At 37.4% G+C, this 26,498-nt stretch overlaps 2 protein-coding genes across 3 annotated transcripts; both read right to left on the bottom strand.

The window, feature by feature from the left end:
• Positions 1-2,560: 2,560 nt before the first annotated feature.
• On the bottom strand, positions 2,561-7,869 carry LOC113107304 (LIM domain transcription factor LMO4). Of its 2 annotated transcripts, none has more exons than XM_026269720.1 (5): positions 7,562-7,869; positions 6,468-6,690; positions 4,930-5,026; positions 4,109-4,258; positions 2,561-3,979 (listed from the first exon to the last, which is right to left on the bottom strand). In XM_026269720.1, exons 2-5 carry the CDS (start codon positions 6,680-6,682, stop codon positions 3,971-3,973), a joined length of 471 nt encoding a protein of 156 aa, XP_026125505.1. In that variant the 5' UTR covers positions 6,683-6,690; positions 7,562-7,869; the 3' UTR covers positions 2,561-3,970. The 2 variants fall into 2 exon arrangements, with proteins under 2 accessions (XP_026125505.1, XP_026125504.1); XM_026269719.1 differs by having other exon boundaries at positions 7,589-7,869.
• A 3,225-nt stretch (positions 7,870-11,094) lies between these two features.
• Positions 11,095-17,210, bottom strand: ccn1l2 (cellular communication network factor 1, like 2). The gene is made up of 5 exons (XM_026269718.1): positions 16,755-17,210; positions 15,834-16,047; positions 13,472-13,807; positions 13,203-13,402; positions 11,095-12,013 (listed from the first exon to the last, which is right to left on the bottom strand). Exons 1-5 carry the CDS (start codon positions 16,833-16,835, stop codon positions 11,708-11,710), a joined length of 1,137 nt encoding a protein of 378 aa, XP_026125503.1. The 5' UTR covers positions 16,836-17,210; the 3' UTR covers positions 11,095-11,707.
• Positions 17,211-26,498: the final 9,288 nt, after the last annotated feature.

The raw sequence follows: 26,498 nt of genomic DNA, 5'->3' as shown, positions 1-26,498 counted from the left end.
TCATGCGGTGTGAGATTAGCTTGCATGCTAATACATGATAACTATAGATTTTTACTTCTGATTAGGCTTCAGAACTCATGTAAGTTATGTTTTTGATTAACTTAATGAACAAAATGTGTAAGAATCCTAAACCGTTGTTGTTTGCAGAGCTTCTTTTCTGAAATAAATCCAAAAGCCAGTGGAAAAATCCTAACGGGTTTCAGTCAAGGTAACAGTACGATGCTAAATCACAGGTTGGCATACTGTTTATACAGTGGATGTGAATTTTTCCAATGAATTCCTATTTTTGCATAATTTCTCGTCCTCTACATACTATTAATAACAAATTAAGTTGAAAGAGTCGCAAAATTAATGACATAAGATTTGTTGGCAATGTGTGTTGGTGGTTGGTGTGTACAATCTGACATATTTAGGCTATGTAATGTCCTGTGTAGCCATTTGCTATCACTATCAATAGCATTTAGCATATATTTTCTGACATGTTAATGAAGGAAAAGCAAATATGAGCCCATATCATTTCATGTTAACACATAATTCCTGTCATCTTTACATTGTCATTATCGATTAAAGGAGAAAGGGTAAAAAAAAGCGGATGCTATGTGGTGATATTCACATAAGTACAAAATCACGTAGGCCTATTGCTAGAGTAAGTATTACGTTTAAAAAAGGCCTTGCCTCACATCTGTTCCAAAAGTGTGCTGTGTGTTGAGTTCAAAGGGCACTATGAAGGGCATAGGGAATAAGGATTGGAACGCAGCTTGAGCCTTGGTGCTCTTGCTGTTAGCATGGTATCAAGATGTAAGTGTAGCACAATGGCTAAACACCTAACAAGATGAGTGTTGATGCTCATGGTGTACTTTCCTGTCCTCTCTATACTATGGTTGTAGCCAAAATCCCATAATGTGATCCAATACATTACACATTCATTGTGTATAATAATATAAGTACTTAATTTTTGTGATCTGATTACATACCTAGATTACATGTAATCCGTTATTACCCAGCACTAATGGTGATTATTATACCATGATTATGCCATTATTATAGCATGAAATATCTTTGTGGTCCCTAAAGCAATTTTTTAAACCTGCAGTTGTTAATTATACTTGCGCTCTGTCCAAAACCCTTAACTTAAATGAACAGGAAATATACTGATGATATAAATGTGTTATATAAAAAGCATCTTACCTCATTCCCTAACCTCAAAATCTTAATAGTTGACAGAATGTTGCTCTAGGATAGACAAAAACATGTTTGAGGACATGCTGTATTTAGCGAAATTACATCAAGCATCGGAAAGTGGTGAAAGGGCTAAATAATGAATGTTTTCAAATGGAAGACAGTGGCCATGTGATAAATTGTGACAGGAAAACAAAGCGATTGTAAATGTTCTTAGTTGTTAGATGGTAAAAATATCCACACTCTTCTCTTTCCCACTTTTTCACAGCGTGAGGAATGGAAACTCAGGCAATTACACTCATTTGCATGTGTTAATATGATTAATTAGGGAGTATAAACACTTTTTCCATGACAGAAGCAGCATAGCAATTCATACACCTGCAAACTTTTTCTGATAGAGGATAATGCCTGTTAACTAAGAGGCTTTTTTTCTGCCCCTCTATCCTTCTAATTGGCATGTGAATATGCGTGGTTAATTAGGAATATGCAGATGAAGCTTGATTGGTTTGAATGCAGAGTGTAAGTTGAGGCACGGTGGGATTCAAATTGTGCCGAGGTTTTGATTTCCTTACTTATCAAGATATGAGGATAATTGCAATTGTGATCATTTGCATACGTTAATGAATTTGCCTGATGCTTTTCAATCGAATGTGAAATAAATAATTGATGCAGTATCAGCACCTACACCGACATCAGGGATGCTTTTTTATAACTAAACGCATTAAGGTGCCATTTTGGAGCTAATTTAAAGAATGCATCGTCACATCTTTCCTACAAGTCCTTATGAATTTCATGGTGCTTTTTGCTGCCGTGTATAAGACATTAAATTAATGCATGTAAAACAAGAAATTAATGCAGAGTAGGTTTTCTCTTAAAACAAATATACATACAAAATAAGAATATATATATTTGTCTCTAAAGTAAAAGATGAGCAATTTTCCTCTAGTTAAGAGGCGGCTTACTCAAGGGCAGGAGGTTGTGGGAAGGAAAAGGGGGTGAAAAGTTGTGCTGTGTACTTTAATTGCAACATGGTAAACATTTAACATGTGTGATTGTTTTGAGGCAGCGAACGGAAAGGAGCGACTGCCTCTTAATTAACTAGGAGGCAGATTAGTCCCTATTAAATTCAAACACGGGATCAGAGCAGAGTTCAGCCTCCCCAGTGCAACAGCAGCACAGATACGGCACTCACAATGAACTTACACGCTCCACGCTCACATTTAATTGCTTCTGTAATGGTCCGAGCTCAAGCCCTATTCATACTAACCCTTTGGGTAATCAGGTTTGCACCGCTGAGAGCACAGCTAATAACTAGCAGAAAAACAGTAATAAACAATGAACAGTGAAATCTGGATGGTAAAAAGGGACAACAAATTCATTCTTGGCAGCTGGATTGTTGTATTTCCCATTTATTGGATAATTGCACCTTAAATAGATATCACATGTTGAGCAGATGATTCAACCGTTACAGAGAGTACTGGTATAAAAACATATTTCCATTTCTACACCCTGAACGATGTCCAAAAGATGTACGAAGATATTCTGTTGTTGACGTTAATCAACGTGAAATCAAAACAGACCCCATTTACTTTTTAAATGCACTTTTTGGTGCATATTTAAGGGCGAAATCCAGTTGTTTGGCATCTGACCCTTCACAAAAACCCACCCACCTTCGTTTCTGTTGCTATGTCCGGCCCACTCAAGAAACAAGGAGAAAACTGACATGACAGAGCAGGTTACTTCTGGTATGAAAAAAGGTCTCAGCTTTCCAATTTTGTCATTTTTTAGAGAAATTAAAAATATAAATACCATTTTGTGTCTCTTTAATGTGTCGCGAGAGATCACTGTATTGCCTCATTTCAAGCTACTTTTCATATTCATTTAACGCATGAAATAAACATGAATGAACATCAGAACGTATTTTATTTTAACCGTGGAGAGACTTCAATACACAGCATTATTTAAGTTTGAGTCCTCCGAAGTTAATCTACTCTCCTGGGCTGCGTTTCCCAAAAGCATCATGGTTTCAATGGGTCTCCGATGTACTTAAGCTTACAATGCTTTTGGGAAATGCAGCCCTGTCTGATGTGTTTGTCAGATCGCCGGTGAATCAAGCTCTTTGCAAAGAGTCAATAGGACACAATTTTGCATGAGGTTGAAATAGTTTCTACACCGATGTTGCTCATATTCGAACTGTTCATGCAAATTCACCGCAATTGGAAATGGTTTGAAAGTGATTCAAGTGTGAGCTGTGCTTAATGCACTACAACAGTATTGACAACAGACCATTTTCTTTTACAGCAAAACTGCTGAAATTCATTGTGACCGCACCTTTAGTGTGCATGATTTATCAGTGCACATCAAACTCAAATAATCATAAAAATGTAATAACTTTCACCCTTTTTGACTGACATCACCAGTCTCTCTTATATAATGGCCACTTTTCAAGTTCTGAACGCAGTTTCACCTTGACTTGAAAAAGCATACATTGCTTTCAGATGGAGCCTTCTCTCTGAGGTTAGATGTGAGAGAGGCAGGATATCCTGTGAGAAAATAGAAGTCACTTCTGTTTTCAGGGGGGCGAGAAAGCCACAATGAGAGATACTGCAGAATCCACCACAGTTTGATATGAAGTCAGATATAAAGATGTTTCCATCACAGACTCGTTCTCCCACTTTTTCCATTTAATTCTGTAAAAACGTAAGTGCATCAAAGGAGGAGTGTCTGGAGGATGTCTGGAGGGTAAACAGAGAGAGGAGAAGAGGAAGAGGCGAAGAAGACGGGGAGTCCTTCAGCAAACCTACAAGACACAAGAGTGGTTAAACTACATGTGTATGCTCTTTGAAAACACTTTAGTTATGCACTGCAGACAAAGACCAAACTCACATTGTATTATGACCTTAAAGAGTAAAATAAAGAGTAAACTCACTTTCTGGTCCGGGAGCACTGGGTTGCTCTGGAGGTGAGTATTAAGATGTGCAGCTCCTGGCCGGTCGTGCTCACAAAATATGGTGCCGTTCACATAGTGGAATCGGTCACCAGGGACCAACTGGTTTCTGCACGTTGCACAAGAGAAGCACTGCAACAGAAAAGAGAGAATCAAGTAAATCTGACCCTGCGGCGTGTTGTATGTGCTGCATTATTAGCCATGTGTTTTATTAAAGTATGCAGAGCTGCTAGTCAGGGTTAGCCTGAAATGACTGCCTCATATCAGTGTTTAAAATTAGTTTTTAATGTGTTAATCCACATGCAACCAAGGTAGGTTTCATTGTAAAAGAACAAGACTGAACAAGGTTAGCATTATTATGAGAAGCTGTAAGATATCTAGACATGTCCCAGAGAAATAAAATGTACCATACAATAATACGACAATTAAATAAATAATGATTCACATGTTTATTGCAGTTTTAATGAACATTTGCTATTTAGAAACCCATTAAATATAGCACTCAAGTTAAACGGAAGCACAGCCAAAAAAATATGACTTTGTTTCTTCTGTGGACTATAAAGATGATGTATTGAAAATTTCTCTCTTTGTCCGAACAAATGAAACTCAAAGGTGTCCAGTGCCATTTTGGATCGATTTTTATTGTATGGACAAAAACATTCTTCAAGACATCTTTTTGTGTTTCAAGAAGAAAGTCAGCCATACAGGTTTGGAAAGGCACAAAGGTAAGCAAATACATCATGGTGAGTTTTATTTGGGTGAACTTTTACAATGCTGTCATATTTGTGCTTCACATAACCGACCTTGAGGTGGTAGACGTTGCCCTGTGCCCGCATGACCATTTCACTGGCAGGAATGGACTGACCACATGCACTGCAAGCCCCCGTGTGCCCAAACAACCTGGAAAGCACAGAAAACACAAATATAGTAGAAGAAATATGTTGTAGGAGAACAGTACTGCAGGAGAACAGCTATGAACAAGGTCGACACAACAGGCTTAGCATTAAATGATGTCGTGTGATGCATCTAAGACAGCATGCAGCGTCTCTGATGTTCTCTGTGGGAGCGTGTGAGAAAGCATCTGCAGAGATCATCAGCACCCAATGCAAATCAACACAAGAACTACAGCTTCAGACAACTTTGACTACGCTATTTGAATTGCAAATGACTGTGAAGACTCTTGCCTCAAAAAGTCTCATTATCGACTTGCGTCTTTGTTATAATAATTAAGATTTCGGATGTGGTCACTACTAAACGTGGAGGTGAAAACACATGGCTCTAGCAGTTAAAAGCCTTTTTCACACTCATTACTAGTTGTTAAAATCTAACTCACGTCATACATGGTATTTTAAGAGCGTGAGATGAGTTTTTCCATTTGTAATTTGCTCCTGCATTTTAGAATAGAATAGAATGGAGCTTTATTGTCATTGTTTAGGAACAACGAAATACAGTTCAGTCTACCTGAACAATATATGGTACATTGAGCAATTAAATCAATGATTTCTTAAAATATGTAAGTGAAACCAAAAAGCACTTGATTAGTGAAATTAAGTGTGTAGAAGTTATATTAGTGCGGTAAAAATTAAGGTCAAACTAAATATACAAACATGTTTGTATGTTCTGATTATTTTATAAGTGGTTTTCTATATTTTCAACCCTGTTACTAAAATAAAATCTTGCTTTTTGTGTGTTTTCGGCTATAAACATTAAAATGCATAACATTTTAGCAGATAATATAATCAAAAAGACTTATCCAATTATAAAAAATGCTCAAATGGAAACAGGGTAACAAGTAACAGGGTTGAAATTTTAGGCTGAGTTAAACCATACTAACAGCTAGTCTGAGACCAAATGCTGATTTGTAGTAACTTATAAACTTATAAATCACATTTAACTGATCCTAAATCAAAAAACAAAAACATGTCTGTTCACAAAAACTTGGGTAACAGGGTGGAAAGGTTATGCTCAATGCAATATTTTAGAAAAGGCCCAATGATGTTACTCTCTGGGTGACACAATTTTAGTAATTATTATTATTAGTAAAGGGGAAAAAATGAGAGTAACAGGGTTTATAAAATATAAAATATAAAAATAGTATATATATAAAAATATACTATTTTTATATACTATTTTTAAATTCTTCCCATTTTAGTGATTCAAATGAGTTTTACTACAATGAGTTGAAGATCAGTTCAACAGATCATGTTAATATGATAAATTGCTAGATGTGGTTGAGAAGGTCATGACCTCTGAGCTAAGAGAGCGAGGTCATACAGAAATACTGTTTCTCACAACACATCTAAATGTCTCTATGTCTTTGGTGTTTGAGCGTGCGTCTGACCTGATGTAGTCTGTTCTGCAGAGGATCATGCCTCCTTTGCTGTAGCAGGTGGTCCCGATCTCCCCCAGCTGAGCCTGACAGCACGAGCACTTGAGGCAGCGCGTGTGCCAATAGCGCTCCATGGAGAAGAGCAGGAAACGGTCAGCGATGTGACCCCCACAGCCTGCGCACGACCTGGACGCGCACGCGCCGCCTGCAACCTGACTGTTCACCATAGCTACGGCTGCAAGAGGTGAATGAGAAAACCAGCGGTGTGAACTTAATCTAACACACTATATATGATGGACAATTCTTTCTGTAAAAGATGTAACAGTACAGTTGTCACGGTGCACATGGCTCAGTTTAAAACAGTGGTTACTAAACTCAGTACCTCAGATAAATTAATATTTGTTGGCTGTGCAACCAAATAAACTAAGTCATCAAATGCATCCTTAACTACACAGCGATGCAAAGATATCGGTAAACATTAAGATAGACAATATAAAGACTTGACACTAATAAAGTTCATGATTCATCACGTTTTTCGATATTTAAAGCTTGGATATAAGAAATGTCTCATTTAACATTGTACGCAACTAAATCCCCAATATGAGGTCTTGTGATAAAACAGTTAATATGTTTCATAAGCAAGCAATAAAATAAACCTCATCAAGCAGACAAGGTCCAGATTAAACTGTACTTAAAACTGCATATTTATTATTTTTTATATGATTTCCACTACAATGCCACTTAGTTTAAGAATACCAAAAAAAATATTGTCAGGCAAAGAACAATCACTAAAAAGACTCACAGTGCAGCCTCCAAAAATAATAATTATTAACTGTAATTCTTAAATATTTAATCTTAAACATTAAAACATATACTTTAATTGCATTTAATATGCTTTCTGTGTTTAAAATTCACTTTTGAGCATATATATTTTATTTATTTCTTAATTTATTAAATAAATAACCTGTAAAAATATCTATTGCATCTAGCACAGAAGCAGGATTACAATACAGAACACGTCTTGATGAATCCACAGTGCACTCTAAACTTTAAATTCTCAGCTCATACATTGAAACTTAGCCCATTTGAATGAATAATGCAAATACCTGTAGACTGTACAGAATGCGCCTCACCTTGAAGAGCTTGGATACTCCAGTGAGTTGTTACTGTATAAACTTGACGGTATCCACCTCGAGACTCGCGCGCTCGTGACGGTCCTACTCTTCACGCCCACATTGTACAGAAACCGGCAACACGAGTGAATTAACGTGGCTTTGCTGGACAGGGAATATTTACTGTGTCCGTCGCATTGTGCAGCTCTCCAAAAGAAGACCTCGAGAGTGTGGACTTTATTCCGTGAGATGTTTCATCAAACAGACGAGCAGCGAGTGAAGCTCACTGACTGACGGAGGCGTCGAGGGGCTTTTTATTATCAAAGGGCGTGGCTTATAACATCATCAATATAAGATTAATAAATAGCCTATTGGTCCGTCACGAACATTAAATCACGCAAAATTAGACATGTTGCATATTAAATTAATTTATAAAATATAAACCGGATAATTATTCTCAAATAAAACAGATAACATGGGTTTTTATAAAGTGATCCTTATGAAAATCCACTGTAATTATAAGTAAACGTCACACTAAAATTGTGCGCATATTATTCTCCTTAAGCCTTAAGGACAAACTCGCATGCAACTAAAGTTGAACTGAACTGTTGAACTGTTCGTTTCCAAGAATCGTTTTAAAAGTCCAATCCAGTGATTCTTTTGAGATGGTCCTAAATGCAGAACACAAGATCCAAGGGGCGTGGTTGGATCCAGCTCCAACTCCTCCCACCTTACAAACCCACCCGCCTCCGCCCCAGATGTGGATCAAACCACGCCCCCTGGATCTTGTGATCTGAAGTGATGGGCTAAAACAAGTTTCGTTTTAAATCTACATTATGATAACGTTAAGATTGTTTTATTAATATATTTTAGTATATGTTAGTATTAATACTGTTTTAACATAATATCATACAGCTATAAAGATACTAATTTAAATAAACCAGAGGCCACTTTAGATGTTCTCTGAGATTAATCTTTACTAAGAGTATTTAATTAATAAGCGTGTTTACTTTCATGCGTCCTGGTTGTAGTCGTGAATCAGGACATAAAAACATAAAGTCATCATTTAAACCCAAATTTAATGATATTATATTATATTATATTGTATTAGATCTTTGCAATATTTCTTCTATTAAAGTAGCTGATCTGATGCCCCATCAATCATCATCAGCTCACTCAACAGTTTTCGATTCAATAATACGATTCAAAAGAATGATTCAAAAATCGGAAATCACAAAATCCACATAATCTGAATTCATAATCTCAACAAGCGAGTGTTTTACAGTGAAATCGGCACTTTAGCATGATAAAATCTTAAAGCCCCACAGTTTTCAGTGTTTATTGACAACGTAAATTGTAGTGGTAACACTAGAGGTCAGTGTTGTAGAGTAATCTGAAGCAGACGAACCGAGGACCGTTATCTGCAAAAACATTAGGTCAGCATTTTGCACTTTTTTTCCCAATTTTTTTTCTTCCTACTGTTTCATCATCTAATATCATGATATGATATTAATTATGTTTTTCCTGTTTAAGTATCAATATGCACATTGTATTTAACTAACCTGAAGGTGAAGGTTTTATTTATTGTTGTGAAAGTTTGCGTGTGCTAGCCTTTAACCTTGTGGACATACAGTAGTTCCAGTTCCTCTGTCAGATCCGTGTTGAACCTCAAATCTCTTTCCCTCTCTGCAGCTGGAGCTCTCCAGAAATTTATTTCAGTGACCAGAAATGTAATATTTATCAGTGTTTGCAGTGTTTTTAAAGCATTATTTATTATATTTGTAATATATAAATAATATGTAATATATTATATTTACAATTTATAAAATATTAATTTTTTTAATTACGTTTTTATTTTTAATTTAGGTACTTATTTTAATTTAAGTTTTAGGAAGTTTCTTCCTTTTTAAAACCTTTCTATTTAGCTTTCATTTTTCCCCCCAGCTTTCATTTTAGTATTCGTAGTTCTTAGTTCTAGCCCTAGTTTATTCAGCAACTCTGCCGAGACATTTTCATCCCAAGTTTTTTACGTTTTTTTCACAATATAACATAATATTCAGATTCAGATTTGAGTGCCGCTTTATCTCAATTAATAAAAACAATGACATAAACAGTTTTAGTCATTAATAACAACACTGGCCCAAGTTTTGTGTGTCCTATATATAAATGTTTTAAATAGAACTCTCCTTAAAAAGGGTGACACCCTGTTGTAAATATGAAATAAATATAACATAAAGATAAAATAAAACAGCTCATAAACCATGTAACTGGACCACCTGGGGTGAACAAACAACACTTTCTGAAGGTTAAGCTCTTTTCTCAGAATTTTTAAAAGATTCAACTGCTATTTTGTTACCTATTCATGAAAATTGTCTGCTAATGTATGAATCCATTACTGTGTCACATGACACTTTAGTTTAAACCCAAAGCTCCATACATTGCTGTTTTGTATATTGTACTACTATGGAGTTTTTTCTCTTTGTTGGTGTTGTCAAGGGACACGTCTTACAAAGGCAGCCCGCACAATTGAACTATAATTACTCCGACTTTGTGGATCTTTGAGGCCCTTAGAGCAAACAACTCAGAAACTGGCACATTTTACATCAGTGATGACGTTAACTTGTCCCTGGCAATGGCAAGCAGAGTTCTATGAACCTTCTTTAACTTTAATTTTATAACATATACTTAACAAAAATCATCGTCCATATCCTTGAAGGTAATTTTAAATTAGGCCACTGATGTTTCTTGAAGTATTATACATGGCTGATGTGGCTGCCTCATTACAGTACATGCTGACTTCTAATTAAGCAAGCATTTTCAGACTCACGGTGGTTGAGGTTTGGGTTTTAGTGATCTTCTAAACCGCATAAAGAGCTGATCAAGTGTTATATGTATATGTGGAGGAAGAACAGAGTGTGGCCGAGAAGAGTGTGGAAATTGAGAGCCGATTCTGTGCTGAGACCTCAAATGAAAGTCATTCGCTCTCTGTATCTTTCTCTCTGATGCATACATTATTGAATTAAAAAATTTTTTAATTAAAAATGACATATCACTACACTATTAAAAGCTTTCTTTGCCAGTTTCATTGGACAGTAACACATTAACTCATTAACTGTTGAAAACATGCTAGAAATTTGCAATTTCTTAGTGGTTTTATGAAGTCTATTTGGGTCTGAACTGGTCTGATATGGTTTCTGGAGGCTTTAACACAAGCAGATGTGGCCTGAAGGGGTATGATAGGGTCTGTCTGAGATTTCATTTGTTTTCCTGTCTTCATTTGACTATCTTTCTGTCTGTCTGGTAATAAAACCTAACAGTCAACATCAATGTTTGTCATCAGACTTTGCTCAGTATGTTCTTTAATTAAAACAACATTTGTTCAGTAGTGCGTTTTTTGTCATTTTATGTTTTGTTTTTACATTTTAATTAAGTTCATTCAATTTAACAATGTAAGTCATCCCGGGGCCGCCTTGGAAATTTTTCTTGAGAACAAAGAAAGAATTAGTGAGTTACAAACCACAAAAACAAGCATTTGAAAAGGTTTTATTTCTTTGTAACAAACTCATCAGTAAAGTAATTTATTTTAATATCTTAACTATACAATTAGTCGTTCACTCCTATACAAGAGAGGATCTAGAGTTTAAAGCATGCCCCGAAAAATGAAGCAGTCTCAAAGAGTCACTCCACCAAAAGTGAAGCCTGTACACAAGACACACACTCATGAAAAAAAATGCAAAAGGCATCTATACACCTTAATATATGAGTAAAAAATGGACAGATATTTTAAAAAGTCTTAATTTTATGCCCTCATTACTAGTGCACTCTCTTCCCCATCGAGTGACAGGAAGTCATTCGTCTGATGCCAAATAAATCCTTTAAAATACAATAAACATTTCAGATTTAAAAATAGCAGAATAAATAAAAGCAGAAAGACAACAGTTAACAATGCATTCTGACAAATCCTCAAGAAAAGTCACCTGGGCATGTTTTCATGAAAATCAGGGCGTGTAGGTCAAAGCAAAGGAGGAACACATAAAGTGCAAAAACTATATACAATCTAGTACAGTCTACTATTCTATAGTTGAGGAAACTCCTTTGGGAGTGAGAAGTGAGTTGGGCGTGTTGTGTGTGAGTGTGTGTTCAGTGAGAGAAGGTGTGTATGTCGTTGTGAAGGCTGACGGCGGGTGAGGATCTCTCTCTCTGAATCCTGCAGAAGCTCTTGCTGCAGCTGCAGCGCTGGATCCACACGACGCTCCGCGTGAAGCTCTCTCCGTCCGGGCAGAGGAAGCGCAGGCGCACCGTGCGGGACGAGGACGGCTGACAGCACCTGCCGTCCACACATGAGCCACAGCTACGAGGCCGATAGCGGCGAGCCGTAGAGCAGCCGGCGAACGTGATCTGCTCCGGTTCCCGAGACCTCACCGTCTGCCTGCACGTCTTGCCTTTCTACATGACACAAAACGCAACAAGAAATCATTCATATGTGGGATGAGCTTTGCTGAAGCACAAGCTACTCAGTATTAACTTGTTGTAAGGTGAACCGTTGCATAAAAGCAACCAGTGTTGGGGAAAGTTACTTTTAAAAGTAATGTGTTACAATATTGCATTACAAAAAAAAAGTAACTAATCAATAAAGTAACTAAGGTAACACTTTATTTTAATTTGTCGTTGTTACACGTTAGCTACGTATTGTAACAATAAATTAGCATTATTGCAAGTTATGTTGACGCTAACCATATAGTAAATACATGTAGTTAATTAATATTAGGCTCATCTGTAGCTACTTATATGAATAACTAAATTGTAAAAAAGGACACATTCAAATAAACTATAACTGTAACTAATTGTGTTTTAATAGTTACTTTGGTAACACTTTAGTATAGGGTCCAGTTCACACTAATAACTAGTTGCTTATTAACATGTCTATTATTAACATATTGGCTGTTTATTAGTGCTTATAAAGTACATATAATGCATGACATCCATAATCCTACCCAATACCCTAAACTTAACAACTACCTTATAAACTATTAATAAGCAGCAAATAAAGAGTTAATTGAGGCAAAAGTCATAGTTAATGGTTAGTTAATAGTGAGAATTGGACCCTAAAATAAAGTGTGACCATTACTTTTTATGGAAAATAATGCATTACGTCACCTTTGTGTTACTTTTGTTATTGGGCTTACTTGTTTGTTTCTTGTGTATCAAACAACCCAAAAATTAAGGTACCCTTTCACATGCTCCTAAAGTGTAATTAGTTCACCTCAGGCTTATCCCTCTCAGTTTCTTTCAACACGGACAGGAGAGCTGTCAATGAATACACGAGAAAACATAGAAACTTGCATTAACTTATTTGAAAACAAAAGTTAGGAAGTGAGTTTGTACAACCGCTGAGGACTGAAACTACGGTAATGCACACACTGCCAACACACATTTATGTCCAAGCATCATATAAAAGTGGATTTTGCATAATAGGTGCCCTTTAAAAGTAATGCATTCATTTACTAGTCACTAGTAACTAGTTAGTATTACTATGTAACAGATTGCTTGTAATGCATTCTCCCCAGCACTGTTTAGATCACATGTAGTGAGTAGAGTGTCTAAATTTGACGATATTTTCACTGTAGCATCTCACCTTCATTACTGGAGCGATGTCACACTCTCTGATCTGGCAAAGCCGAGTCTCTCGAACAGGTTTGCACTGGGCATTTCTATTGGTCACACGACTGGAGATGCCAAACCCACAGGAAGCAGAACATCTGGACCAGTCAGTGGTCTGCGGCAAACATTCGGCTGATGGGACGGGAACCCGAGACACCGGCAGGGACTTCCACTCTGCAATAATAGATACTACAATAACACTGTCACAATATATAATATATCTAGAATATATAAGAAGAATACCTTGAAAGGAGCCCCTCGGCGACAGGATGCTGTTAGGGCTCTGTATGAGTTTGCTGATGTGGTTGGAGGGGGTGTGATGGGGACGGGGGTCCGGTGGGTCTTCCCTGATGCGGTTATCATCGTCACACAGCCACTCCTCACAGCAGCGTCCCGCTGGCGTCTCCAGACGAGGGTTGGAGCAGTGTCTGCGGGGCAGAGGGATGGTGTGGGGACACAGCGGCATGCAGCCCACCACACCATCCATACAGCTGCACTGGTGCTGACAGCTGGGCTGGAAATCCTCTCCGTGCTGATACACACGACCAGCAAACTCACACGGACGGCCCTGAGCCTCAGCTGAGACACACAACAAACATCAGGACTGCCTTCAGTCACTGCGTCACCAGCCAGAGATGTAGTCCTAAAGTGTCCAATCACTTCTGAGTCACAGTTGTACATGTGTCCTTGTTACAATGTGATAACACGAATAAGCAGTACTATATGAAGTGAAGTGAAGTGAAGTGAAGTGACATTCAAGTATGGTGACCCATACTCAGAATTTGTGCTCTGCATTTAACCCATCCGAAATGCACACACACAGAGCAGTGAACACACACACACACACTGTGAGCACACACCCGGAGCAGTGGGCAGCCATTTATGCTGCGGCGCCCGGGGAGCAGTTGGGGGTTCGATGCCTTGCTCAAGGGCACCTAAGTCGTGGTATTGAAGGTGGAGAGAGAGCTGTTCATGCACTCCCCCCACCCACAATTCTGTCCGGCCTGAGACTAGAACTCACAACCCTTCAATTGGGAGTCCAACCCTCTAACCATTAGGCCACGACTTCGACTACTATATTGCTATAGTAAATACAAATACATGTAACAAGGACACATCAAATAAATTGTTACCTATTTCTGGAGTGAAACTGAAAATGACCTTTAGATTCATACAAAGGAAAAGAAATACATTAAATCTTATTTTGAACAAATAAATAAATTACTGTTGAACAACCATATACAGACTATATATTTGTATTTTTAGAAAAGTTTTTCTCTACAATGTTTGGTATTTGGTAATTAATGTATAATGAGATAAATATTGGAGACAGTGATTCTTTACCTTTGTTTGTTCTTTTGTTTATTTATGTATTTACTCTTTCGCTCATTATCAATTTTACAATCAAACAGGTCAAATTCCCTGATTTTAACATATTTTATGAATATGTTATACATTAATGAAGTTTATTTGATTATGGTAATTAATAATGGTAATGAATATGGTATGTTTACATAAATAAAAAATAAAGAAACTTTCATTTTTTTAAATTGCATCTCTGGCAAATACAACTACAGATTATATATTTATAAACATTTTATACTTTTAGAAACATTTTTCCCCACAATTTTTGATATGACGGTCAGCCTATGAATCTTTGCTGGTTATTTAGTTATTTATGTGTGTATGCATGTGTGTGTGTGTGTGTGTGTGTGTCACATTTTTAAAACAAACAACTATACAGCAATTTTTTTAATCTTCTTAGGTCAGTTTGCAGTGGAATGCCTGCATTTTAAAACATATTACACAATTTCTTATTCATCTATTATAGAGCAGAAGTTGCCTTATAGTTTATCCTTTCTATTTTATAAACAAGGAAGAAGTAAATTAAGAGTATATTAAAGTATATTAAAGTAAGTATAAATATAGACTAAATATACACAGTGGTGGCCAACATTACTGGAACTCTTGGCGTATTTAAAAGGTTTACGTTGTCTTCGTTTTATGGGTATTTTAATGGCAAAAAAATACCCATAAAATTATTTTATGGGTATTTTAATGGCAAAATTCAACAAAGTATTAGCAGAACTACCTGTGATAGAAGGAATCTGCTGAAATATTGAAAATGATGGCCTCCTTAAAAAGTCCCGACCTCAACCCTATCATACTAATTTTAAAGGAGTTGGAAAATAAACTGGACAGATCTATTGCACATTCAAAGGAAAGCCCTTGGCTTGAGTTGCTGAAGGCATGGGATTTTATTAGTGTTTAATTATAAGTTCTTAGGAAATAAATTGACACTATACCAGAGAGATGTGCAGCTGTAATTACTGCAAAAGGTGGACATACCAAATATTAAAGTTAAAAGTGAATAAAAACAGTGTTACTCACTCGGAGAAACCCTATGCATTTTTCATGAACACTATGAAATCAAATCATGTTTTGGAGGCAAAAAAGGTCAATATTTTCAGATCTGTCAGGTGTTCTAATAATTTTGGCCACCACTGTGTGTATGTATATATATAATCCTAGAGAACAGAAAAGTTCCCCCATTATTACTCATTATTGTTAGAGCAGATCTGTCCCAGCGCTGTGTGTTTCGTACCTCTGCAGAGACCACGCCGAGGGTCCCCTTCGGCCCCTAGGTGGCAGCGCAGGCCCTTGATGTGGTCACAGGGTCGGTCAGGGCCGCAGTCCTGGTTGAACTGTTGGGCGCACACCTTACAGCAGCCGCACTCATCCAGCGCCCAGCTCACGCCGAGGGGACAGGAGGGGGGAGACGGGGGGCAGGAGCAGGGACGGGAACAGCCTCTGGACGCCTGCGGGACGAGCGCACAGCGTCATTACTTCAATGTTTTTGAAAAAAGTCTCTTACACTCACCAAGGCTGCATTTAAGTGCTCAAAAATAGTGAAAATCGTTATAAATAAATAAAATGAATTAAAAGTACCTGGTGTCTATTTTAATATATTTTATAATGTAATTTATTTCTGTGACGTAAAGCTGTATTTTCAGCATCATACTCCACTCTTCAGATCCTACAGATCTTTTTTATTAAACTGTGTTTAAACTGTGGTACATTTTTTCAATAATCTCTGATACATAGAACGCTCAAAAGAACAGCATTTATTGACAATAGAAATATTTTGTCACATCATAAACAACTGTCACAAATACTGTTTTGATCAGTTGAATGCATCCTTGCTGAATAAAAGTATTAATTTCTTGCCTTTCTAACACAAATCTTCATATGTCAAGAAAACAGTATCAATTTGCTTCATTAACAGTTATGAGAATAAAAATAAATGAGATGACTTGAGCTGAAATCAAACAAACATCTGCTTTCATTATTTCTAAATGTTTAATGCTCAATAAAGTGAAGCATCTGGAAGTATCAGAGTACAACAACATAAGAATGCTTGGAAGGAAGGAGAAAAATGTATTCCTGCATTGCCTTCAAACATGAAGAGGTTTCTTCTGAATGTGTAAGTTAGATGTGTGCAACACACTGGCTCAGATCTACTCACCTCTCCTTCAGCAGAACATACAACACACACCAAGATGCTGCAAAGAGCAGCCAGAGTCCTCTGATTCCTTCCAGAACACATTTCCAAACTTTAAAAAAAAATATCCCAATGTAAAAAACAAGTAAAAATCCCCAGTGCAAACGCAGGTTTATCCACTACTCTAAATGACTCCAAATCCCTCAGTGAGCAAATGTTCCAAAGCTTGTCCAGTTATAATGTGCATCAGTCAGACTGGTTACTAAACTAAAGCTATAGCAAGACTCAAATGCAGAAGCCTTGTCAGAGCATTTCCAAAAAGGCAGGTCACCTTATAGAGAGAGAGAGAGAGAGAGAGCTCGTCTCTGACATCAGCATGGATCGGAGCAGTGGGAGTGTGTCTTTCTTCATAATGAGGGGATTCCTTATTATTTGTGTTGCTGGGGCTCTGGGGAGCAGGGTGTGAATGCAAAATTGCACAACGAGACCGCCAATCTCAGCAGTGTGGATTACTACTGACAGTTATATGAAGCAAAACCACCGAGACACTTAATGCGCGCTCAAGCAGGGTGTTCACCTGACCACAGGGTTTAACTGGCCGTTTGTAGTGTGTTACGAAAGCCGCTTAAAAACATTGTCATAATAGTGGAACAACTGAGAAGGGAACTCCAGGCGTTTTCCGTTTGGATGGGAAGTCCTGATGCAGATGCAGAGGAAAATCCCCATAACAACTCTCACTCATATGCGAACACGCGAAACACTTTCTAGTTTCCTCGCACACCGAGCGCTTCCTGTTGCGCTTTCTCACTTCCTCTAAACGTTTCCTACCAGCGGCCACATTCAGGAAACCTCACACAGGCTCCCGTGTTTTTGTAGGAGATTCAAAACATTCTCATTGTCTTCTGGTAAGGACATGAAAAGTGTTTTCTGTTCGGTTGCAGGAAGAGCTCTCTACTGGGCCTCAGGTTTGTGTTATGAAACCCAGTGTCTGATCTCCAGAGACTGCTTTCATACAACTCATCTAACAGCTTTCACGAAGTCACTTCAGCACCATTTCTGCTGACTTGTCTTGGAATAACACACCTGATTTGACACCTGATTCAAATTTGGTATATGCCTTTTTTAATCTAGAGTGTTAGGAATAGCCTCCAAAACAATAAGATTAAACTGAAAACAAAGATTTGCAGTAAGTTTTGTGCTTTTCAGTCTTTTCTCCTTAGAAAAAAAATCCTAGTAAGAAGCAGAAGCATACTTTAACATTGCCATGTAACACAGTATTGGTGTTCCTTAATAAACAAATTCTAATTTTAGAATGAATTGGTTGAGTGAATGATACAATGACTCATTCAGTATTTTTTTTCTCTAAATGAATCAGTGTTTTAAATGAATTTTTCCCCACGCTATACATAGTAGGGAACTATGTGATTTTGATACTACTTCCACCATGTTGTTACTAATCACGTGACCTACTGTACCAGCAACAACTATGTTACTTCACGACCATTCATAAATCCTGTGCTGCGGCCTCATGAGAGAGTACAGTGTCCACTGAATGCACACTTCAGAATCTAGGTACTTTTTTACTACTGTTTTGCATATACTGTGAATTCGTACATACTACTATTTTGACATACTGTATGTTGCATACTATAGAGTAGGAATGTATTTGATTTCAGATGCAGGCCACTCAGACAATCAAATCTGAGGAATACCAAGAACACTGACGTTACTGTTTTTAAAACAGTAATGTTTAGTACTAACTAAAAATGACACCACGGGTCAAATTTTAAACCAAAAGATAAACCATACTTCCCTGTTTGATTAATCACAGAACATTAAGACAAGATACGCTTTCAGAAATGTAATGTTTAAATATGCAAATGAGGTATTCTCTCATTAAAAATTCATTAATTTGAATATATTTCCAGAACAGAAATCTGAAGCCAGGTTAAATATTTTTTGTTTGATTTACAGTTTAAAGGTCTTTACAGATGGATATCTCTTTTTATCATTCCATATAATAAATAGAAATAAAAATGTTCCCCATTATTAGGCAAATGTTATATGAACAAACCTTTCTCTGTATATATATATATATATATATATATATATATATATATATATATATATATATATATATATATATATATATATATAATCTGAATAAAGAAATAAATAAGTTTTGTGTATGTAATTGCTACTGGGGGAAAATTCTATGGAATAAAAGTCATTTTGTGAAATAAGCTGATATAGATATGCTTTATAATTCAAATCTACAGATGGAAATATCAAATGTAATCAAAATAAATAACTTCATATCTATTTTGTATGTTTTCTGTCCCCTATTTTGTTATGAGTGCAAAAACACTTAGCAGGTGTTTTGCATCAGATGTTACTAAAACTGATTAAATCACACACACAAATCCTCCTCAATTCAGCGCATGTGCATGGGAGTTTGGATACTGTGGAATGACTCATATGAGAGGGTGAGTAATGTGAGCGAGTAACTTTGACAGACAAGTGAGGAGTGAAGCTAAACATGATCTGCAGGTACAGGTAGGAGGGCAAAGGTGTGTGTGTGTGTGTGTGAGAGAGAGAGAGAGGAATTTAGCTCTGACAGTGTAAGTGTGCATCTGTGTGTGTGTGTGTGTGGTATGCACCTCACACGCAGCCCTTTACACAAATACCCAGACATAGGAATCACAAGAAAGGAGGGGCAGCTCAGTAGTAATTCTTTCACTATTTGGGAGAGCCACATATCAACCTGGAAAGAAGAAGAAGGAGAAGGGAAAGCGAAGGAGGTGGCCAGAATTCCAGAGATTCCTGTCCCACAAAAGCAGGATATGTGCACTAGCCCTCTCACTCTGAATGATGACGGAGAGCAGAGGTCATTAAAACCAGGCTGAGAGAACACTTGCTATTAGACAGTCTGGCCCAATCCCAGCCATTGTTACTGGACCAGACAAACATTTCCAAGTGGACAAGGTTATATACACCAAATAATGCATTGTCTTCATTGTCAAGTTCTTAAGAAAACATCTAAGTACCAGTGCATTAAAGGATTAGTTCACTTCCAGAATAAAAAATTTCCTGATAATTTACTCACCCCCATGTCATCTAAGATGAAAGTGTCTTTCTTTCTTCAGTCGAAAAGAAATGAAGGTTTTTGAGTAAAATTCAATGGTGACCAATGGGTTAAGGGTTTCAATGCAGCTTTCAAAGGGCTCTACGTGACCCCAGCCGAAAAATAAGGGTCTCATCTAGCAAAACCATTGATCATAAAAAAAAAAACATTTATATACTTTTAACCACAAATGTTCATCTTGCACTAGCTCTGCGATGCATCAATGCACGACTTCATGCACTGCATAGTCACACTGGAAAAGTGACGTGTGGTTAATTCGGTGAACTTCGGTTCAAAATGTTAGTAATGCAAAAAAACTCATCACATTTTCTCCTCCAACTTCAAAATCATTTGAAATCATTGTTTTACTTTTTTTTTTTTGTAAGGGAAGTTTTACTTTCTTTACATGTTTGCTTTGTAAACACTGAGTTGGTATTTTCTGCCTACATCATGCATGAGGTCGAGCCAGTGCAAGACAAGCATTTGTGGTTAAGAAGTATATACATTTTTATTTTCTGTTTAGAATAGGGCCAATCATTTTGATAGATAATATGCTTATTCATCAGCCTAGATTGTGTAGAGCCCTTTGAAGCTGCATTGAAATGGCAATTTGGACCTTCAACCTATTGGCTGCAATTGAAGTCCACAATATAGAGAAAACCCCTGGACTGTTTTCCTCAAAAACTTTCAAAGATAGAAAGAAAGACATGAACATCTTGGATGACATGGGGGTGAGTACATTTTCAAGAAAGTTTTATTCTGGAAGTGAACTAATCCTTTAAAAATACCAGAAGCCAAACAAATAATCTTTCAGAAACATAGTCACCTAAGCAGTAAAAATTATTCTTTACTGAACCCAAGAACATTGAAGAAGCTTCTCAGAAGTGTATTTAATTGTACTGAATTCGCACTTGTAGTCTACTTCAAATCTTGTGAGTATATTAAAGAACAATAACTGTAGATAATATAATATAAAATATATTACATAATATAATTGTAAAAAAAATCCTTTACATCCATTAATGGAAGGTCACCCACACATGCTACTTTTGCATAGCATGCATCACTCACTTTCTTAAGAAATGTCCAAATCCAATAATGTATCCATTAAAAACCTGTTTTCCACAGTTTTTAATAAAGAAACCTCATTAAACTCTTTATATGTTTGTCTATGTCGGTCCAATGACCTGTGTTCAGACAAGGGCGCTTGTAAACATCAAATAATGCCAAAGAAGGTTAAGAGGGTGCAGTGAGTCAGCAGGACGTTGGGTGTGTGAAGTGTGTATGATGGAAGGGTTGTTTTTATTCCACAGCACTGTAATGGAATTTGTGCTTCAGTGACTGACTCATCGGGACAAGCAAAACAGAGTCTGAGGATATGTTTACAGAAAGAGATATTATAGCCACACTGACACATTATAAACTCTTAAAAAGAACCATTTACACAATTAAGTAATGCTTTATAAAACTTCTCCTCAAAAAAAGTCTCACTTATTCAAAATTTCCGAAGACATGGAGAATCTATTAAGCTAAGGCCACGCAAGTCTTCATCTTGCACATGCTGGTGTCAGTAGTTAGGATGTGTGGAATCAGCTGTGCTTAAGAGAGCCCTCGATCTGCAGATGACACCTCCTATACAGGTCAAAGGTCATGGACATTCCTCATGAGGACGTCCTGAAGATCTCCTGAGAGCATGGCTTCCTGCGTCATCACACACGTTAGAAAACACACTGCACTTGCACTTTGAAATCGCAAGGACCACTGTTCGTCTACATACTGCATCATAAGAGTTGTAGGTTAGTCCCAAAACCTAGTGAGCTACAGAGACAGCTTTTTAAGACACTCTCCCAACAGAAATGACGTTTCCAACTGCCTACTTTGAGCCAAATTGTAGATTTATAAAGAAAAATGCAATGCCAGAATGCATTGTGAGATGTGCTTAGTGCCAAATTTATCCAAGATATTTTCAATAAGGAGAGACAAAAATAAATATATGATTAGAATTTATTCAGTACAGGAAAGTATACTGTCAACCTAAAAGTGACAGTTTTACAATCTGATTTTATGAATCCAAACCAAGAGTGATGTGACACACAATTAAAGGTATTTTTTTTATGTTAATCGGATTTTGTCCTAACCAGCTTATGAATTTCAGGTCTGTCTGTGTTTTGTACAATATCAAAATGGTTTGATATGGAATATTCTTTTTGTGTGACTTTAAAACAACTAGCGGTTGAAATGGGTACTGCAGTCTTAATTCAACACACTGGAGAGAGTTGTTTCAGACTGGAGGATCACACGGGTTGCCAGATTGGGGGAGACACGACAGGAACAAGAGCAACTGACAATGGAAGGTATATTGATGAGTTTATTTATTTGTGTTTTATTATTCTAGGTAAAAATTGATCGCCTGAATAAGTCACTTTGGATAAAAGCGTCTGCTAAATGCATTAATTTAATTTAATTGAATTTTTATGCCTCTGGTCATAGAGATGAATGCACAGGATTTTTAGATTGGGTACAATGTACAATCTCTGACCCAGTTTGTTTGCTGGCTTCCATGGCTGCAGTATGCTGTGCATTTTGAATGATGTTAAAATCATTAATTTTATGTACTCATGTGAGACTTCATTGCACTTGCAGAGACAGCTCCACCCACAAGCTCTTCTGATTGGCTGTGAATTGTGATTGATTTATTGCTTCTTTTGTGGACAGAAAATCAGCTGTCCCTATTCAGGGGCTGCATCCGCCACACTTTTGAGTCAGCAAAAGATGAACAGAGTGCTGTTAAATGGGACAGTCCAGCCAACAGAGGACTGATCTTGTCACCCAGCAACTGTTGAAGAGCGGAAGTGATATTTGTAATGGACTTTTCTGAAACTGATAATCAACTGTCTGAAGACAAAAAAAAGAGTTCAGACCCGGTCCACTTTGGTCCATTTATGAACATAACAAAAAAATATAAATCTATGAATCACATCTTTATAAGATGTAAGTCAACATTTGAACCACTTTAAAGTGTATGTGTGTGTGTGTGTGTATGTGTTTAAAAGTGTTTTGTTAGACATTTGAGTAAACTGAAACCTAATACTTTTAAGCACTCTTGGTTTTGGTTTTGGAACAGAGTAGTAGTCTCTGTAGCGAAAGATTAAAAACTCCAAACACAAGGCAAACAGCATGATGGATGATTTCACACAGCTCCTTGGAATGATAACACAACATTTGTCTCTAAACAGATTATGAAAATAAAATTCCGAAGGTGTTTTATAGTGAAAGTATCAAATATCCTAATATTTCATTAATCTCAGTTCTATATAAGTAGTTATGATCATACATAGAGTTTTAATGTGGCTCTGTGTTGTCTTGACAGATGCATGAAGCACATGCATGGCTCTCTCGGTCTAATAGCAGTGATGAAAGCTCCTCTGAGATCACCTCCTTCATCACTGCTGATGCCCAGCAATAACTCTCCATTCTTTCAGCCAGCAGAACAGGTGTGCTAGGAGCTGTGTGTAAGGGGACAAAAATGCAAAGAACTTCATGAGTATGAGTGTGCATCTTTTTGGCAAGCTGAGGTCCATTCCCTCCTTCTCTGTGAGTATTACCATGTTAGCTGGTAGCACAGAGCCAGACTATTGTCAAACAGCGTTTGACTATGAACTAGTGTTTGACCCCTAAATTAACTTTAAAAACTGCAAAAGTGTTCTTGACTACACCTCATGTCGTGTCACCTCATGTGTTGTTGGAGAAACTAACCAACTAGGCACAACTGTTTCCCAAAACCATAGTAACAAATTCACACCTTCATTATTTGAACCTTATTGGTTAAACAATAGGACTGTCGTTGATGTTACATGTCAAATCACTGTTAAGTTTACTTCAGTTTTAATGCTTAAAGGGATAATTCACCACTGAAAATTCTGTCATTAATTATTCACCCTCACCCTAAGACATTTGCTCATCCACAAAAAACTAAGATATTTTGATGAAATCTGAGAGCTTTTTCTGACCATTCTGACTCATTCAATGCCCAGAAAGGTAGTAAGGACATCATTAAAGGGGGGGTGAAATGCTCGGTTTCACTCAATATCCTGTTAATCTTGAGTACCTATAGAGTAGTACTGCATCCTTCATAACTCCAAAAAGTCTTTAGTTTTATTATATTCATAAGAGAAAGATAGTCTGTACCGATTTTTCCCGGAAAAACACGAGTGCCTAGAGGCGTGACGTGTGGGCGGAGCTAAAGAATCACGAACGCGAGTAGGATTTTGTGTTGAGCGCGTCTGGAAGCTGTGACACAGATCCAGAGGCTGAAATTTAACAAGAGCAGCATCAGCAAAGGCTTCTCTATGTGGTATGTACTGAAACTGTATATATTTGCTTAGCGGTTTTGGAAAATGACTAAGTTCCACTTTGTCGTCATTTTTTTTTTTTTTTTTTTTTTTTAAGCTGTACATGTGGAAAGTGCAGTTTGATGACAACATCGCATGTTGTTTACTTGATGTGCTTACGCGCTGATAGCTAAGTTAACAACACAGAGATATTTGAAGCAGTTTTACTCACCGCCTGCGGTTCCAACACACGATCGTGACCCTTTTTCGTTGGGACTGCATTATCCTTAAGAAATAAACGATACACAAATCCGTCGTTAAACTGGGCCTTGTTTGTAAAACAAGCATCTTCGAAATGCAGGGGAACAAACACAAACACTTGCACAACTCCGTTGATGCTCTGTAAAAATAAACTCCATCCACTGGTCCCTTAATGCTGTTTCTCTTTTGGTAATCTGTGCAGGGTTGTCTTGCCCTGGCAACCAAAAACACACTCCTTTTGTGACATTTCGCGACGCTCTCGCTCTGATCAGTGAATGCCTGTTGTGCTCTCAGTGCTCTGCTTTACGGGAGCGCGCGCTCTTCCGGCAGACACGCCCTCAGGACCCATATAAGGAAATTCCGCTCCATCTAACGTCACACAGAGCCATACTCGAAAAAAACTTTCCGAAACTTGTGACAAACCGGAAGTAGTATTTTTGGAACAGAAATACTCCTTCAAACGTACAACTTAATTTTTGAAACTTTGTCCATGTTTAGCATGGGAATCCAACTCTTTAACAGTGTAAAAAACTCAGTATGCATGAAATAGCATTTCACCCCCCCTTTAAAATAGTCCACACGACTGAGGATGAACGAAGGTCTTAAGGGTGTGGAATGACATGAAAGTGAATGACAGAATTTTCATTTTTGGGTGAACTATCTTTTTAAAGTACACTCCATTCGTCATTCTGCTGGTGAATCTGAGGTGACTTCTTATGCACACAGACAGAAAATAAGGCGAACAGTGTTTTCAAAGCGGGTGAAGTGTCGGGGTTTGTGAGGCAACATGCTCTCACACAGACTTGGCTGTTTGTGGAGGAGCAGAGCGGGGAAAACCACCCTGCTGGATTCTCTTACAGAGCCCAGCCTGTTGATTTCATGAGAAAAATGTTATCACAGAGCGTTCTAGAGCTACCTGCAAACAAACACTGCTGAGCACACATCCTCACACAGGATTTACTGAAAGCCTGCTTGTGAAGGTTGACTTTTATATCTTTATCAAACTATCCCAATTCACAGGGCCTGGGACAACATTTTTATGGGTGGCCTCCTTTCCCCTCTGGGCCCAATGAGTAGTCTGTCTCATAGAGGACCATATGGGACAAGTACAATGTCCCCAATTAGCCCTAGCAATGGTCATGCTTACAATTATGACTACAGGAGAAAACATGCAATGATCAAGAAATGCAAGAAGCTGATTCACATCACCGCTATGGCACTCTTACAATCCGCAATCCCACAAGCGGTTATTTGTTTCACTTTAATGACTCACGTTCCTGCTTGACCCATCAGATCATCTATTTGCTCAAACGGCTTGGTGCTTACGCTAATTTAACTGAATGAAATCTGTTTGCCTGCAGAGGCTCTCAGACTTTCCCTGAGTCACCGGCCATCAAAAGACGCCTTTATCCTCCTCAGAGTCCGAGCTAACCTGCTCTGCGATTAGGTCAACACATATAATCATAACCACACACACACACACACACACGCTCACTCACATTTTAAAATGCTTAATGAAGGAGCTTCACCTCACTTGAATTTGTAATGGAACACCAGTGTGCTGCTGAAAAGCAGTATATTTCTGAATATTGCCTATAAAAATGAAACAGTTTTGCTGTATGCAATGAAAATGATTTCAAATAGTTAGAAATAAAAATCATAATTTTTTATTTTGTTTAAGAATGTCTTTAACTTTGGGAATCAGATCAATTGAATGTGTCAAACAAACAACAAAGACAAGAAACAAAAAAGGTTGCTATTGCTTTTGGTTTGCCCATTCAAACTGACATCACTTAGGATTAAAAAATGATTGCACTAGCAGGAAGAACTTTTAATTGGTACTAAATTCAGTGCATGATTAGAAATCCTATGTATAACCACTTTATAATCTATTATGAAAACTCATGTTTTTAATGTCATATATTACAAAATATAATTTATAACCATAGCTTTAAATTGTGGCATGAATAATTTTTTTGTTAGTTTAGGTTTTGCAAGAGTGTACTAGCTTAACACACCTCTAGTAAACTAAACCTCATTTTTGATGCAAAC

Source organism: Carassius auratus, chromosome 8, assembly GCF_003368295.1.
Source record: "Carassius auratus strain Wakin chromosome 8, ASM336829v1, whole genome shotgun sequence".
NCBI lineage: Eukaryota > Metazoa > Chordata > Actinopteri > Cypriniformes > Cyprinidae > Carassius > Carassius auratus.
Note: the sequence above shows the minus strand (reverse complement) of the source record. Positions and strands in the feature narration are given on the sequence as shown.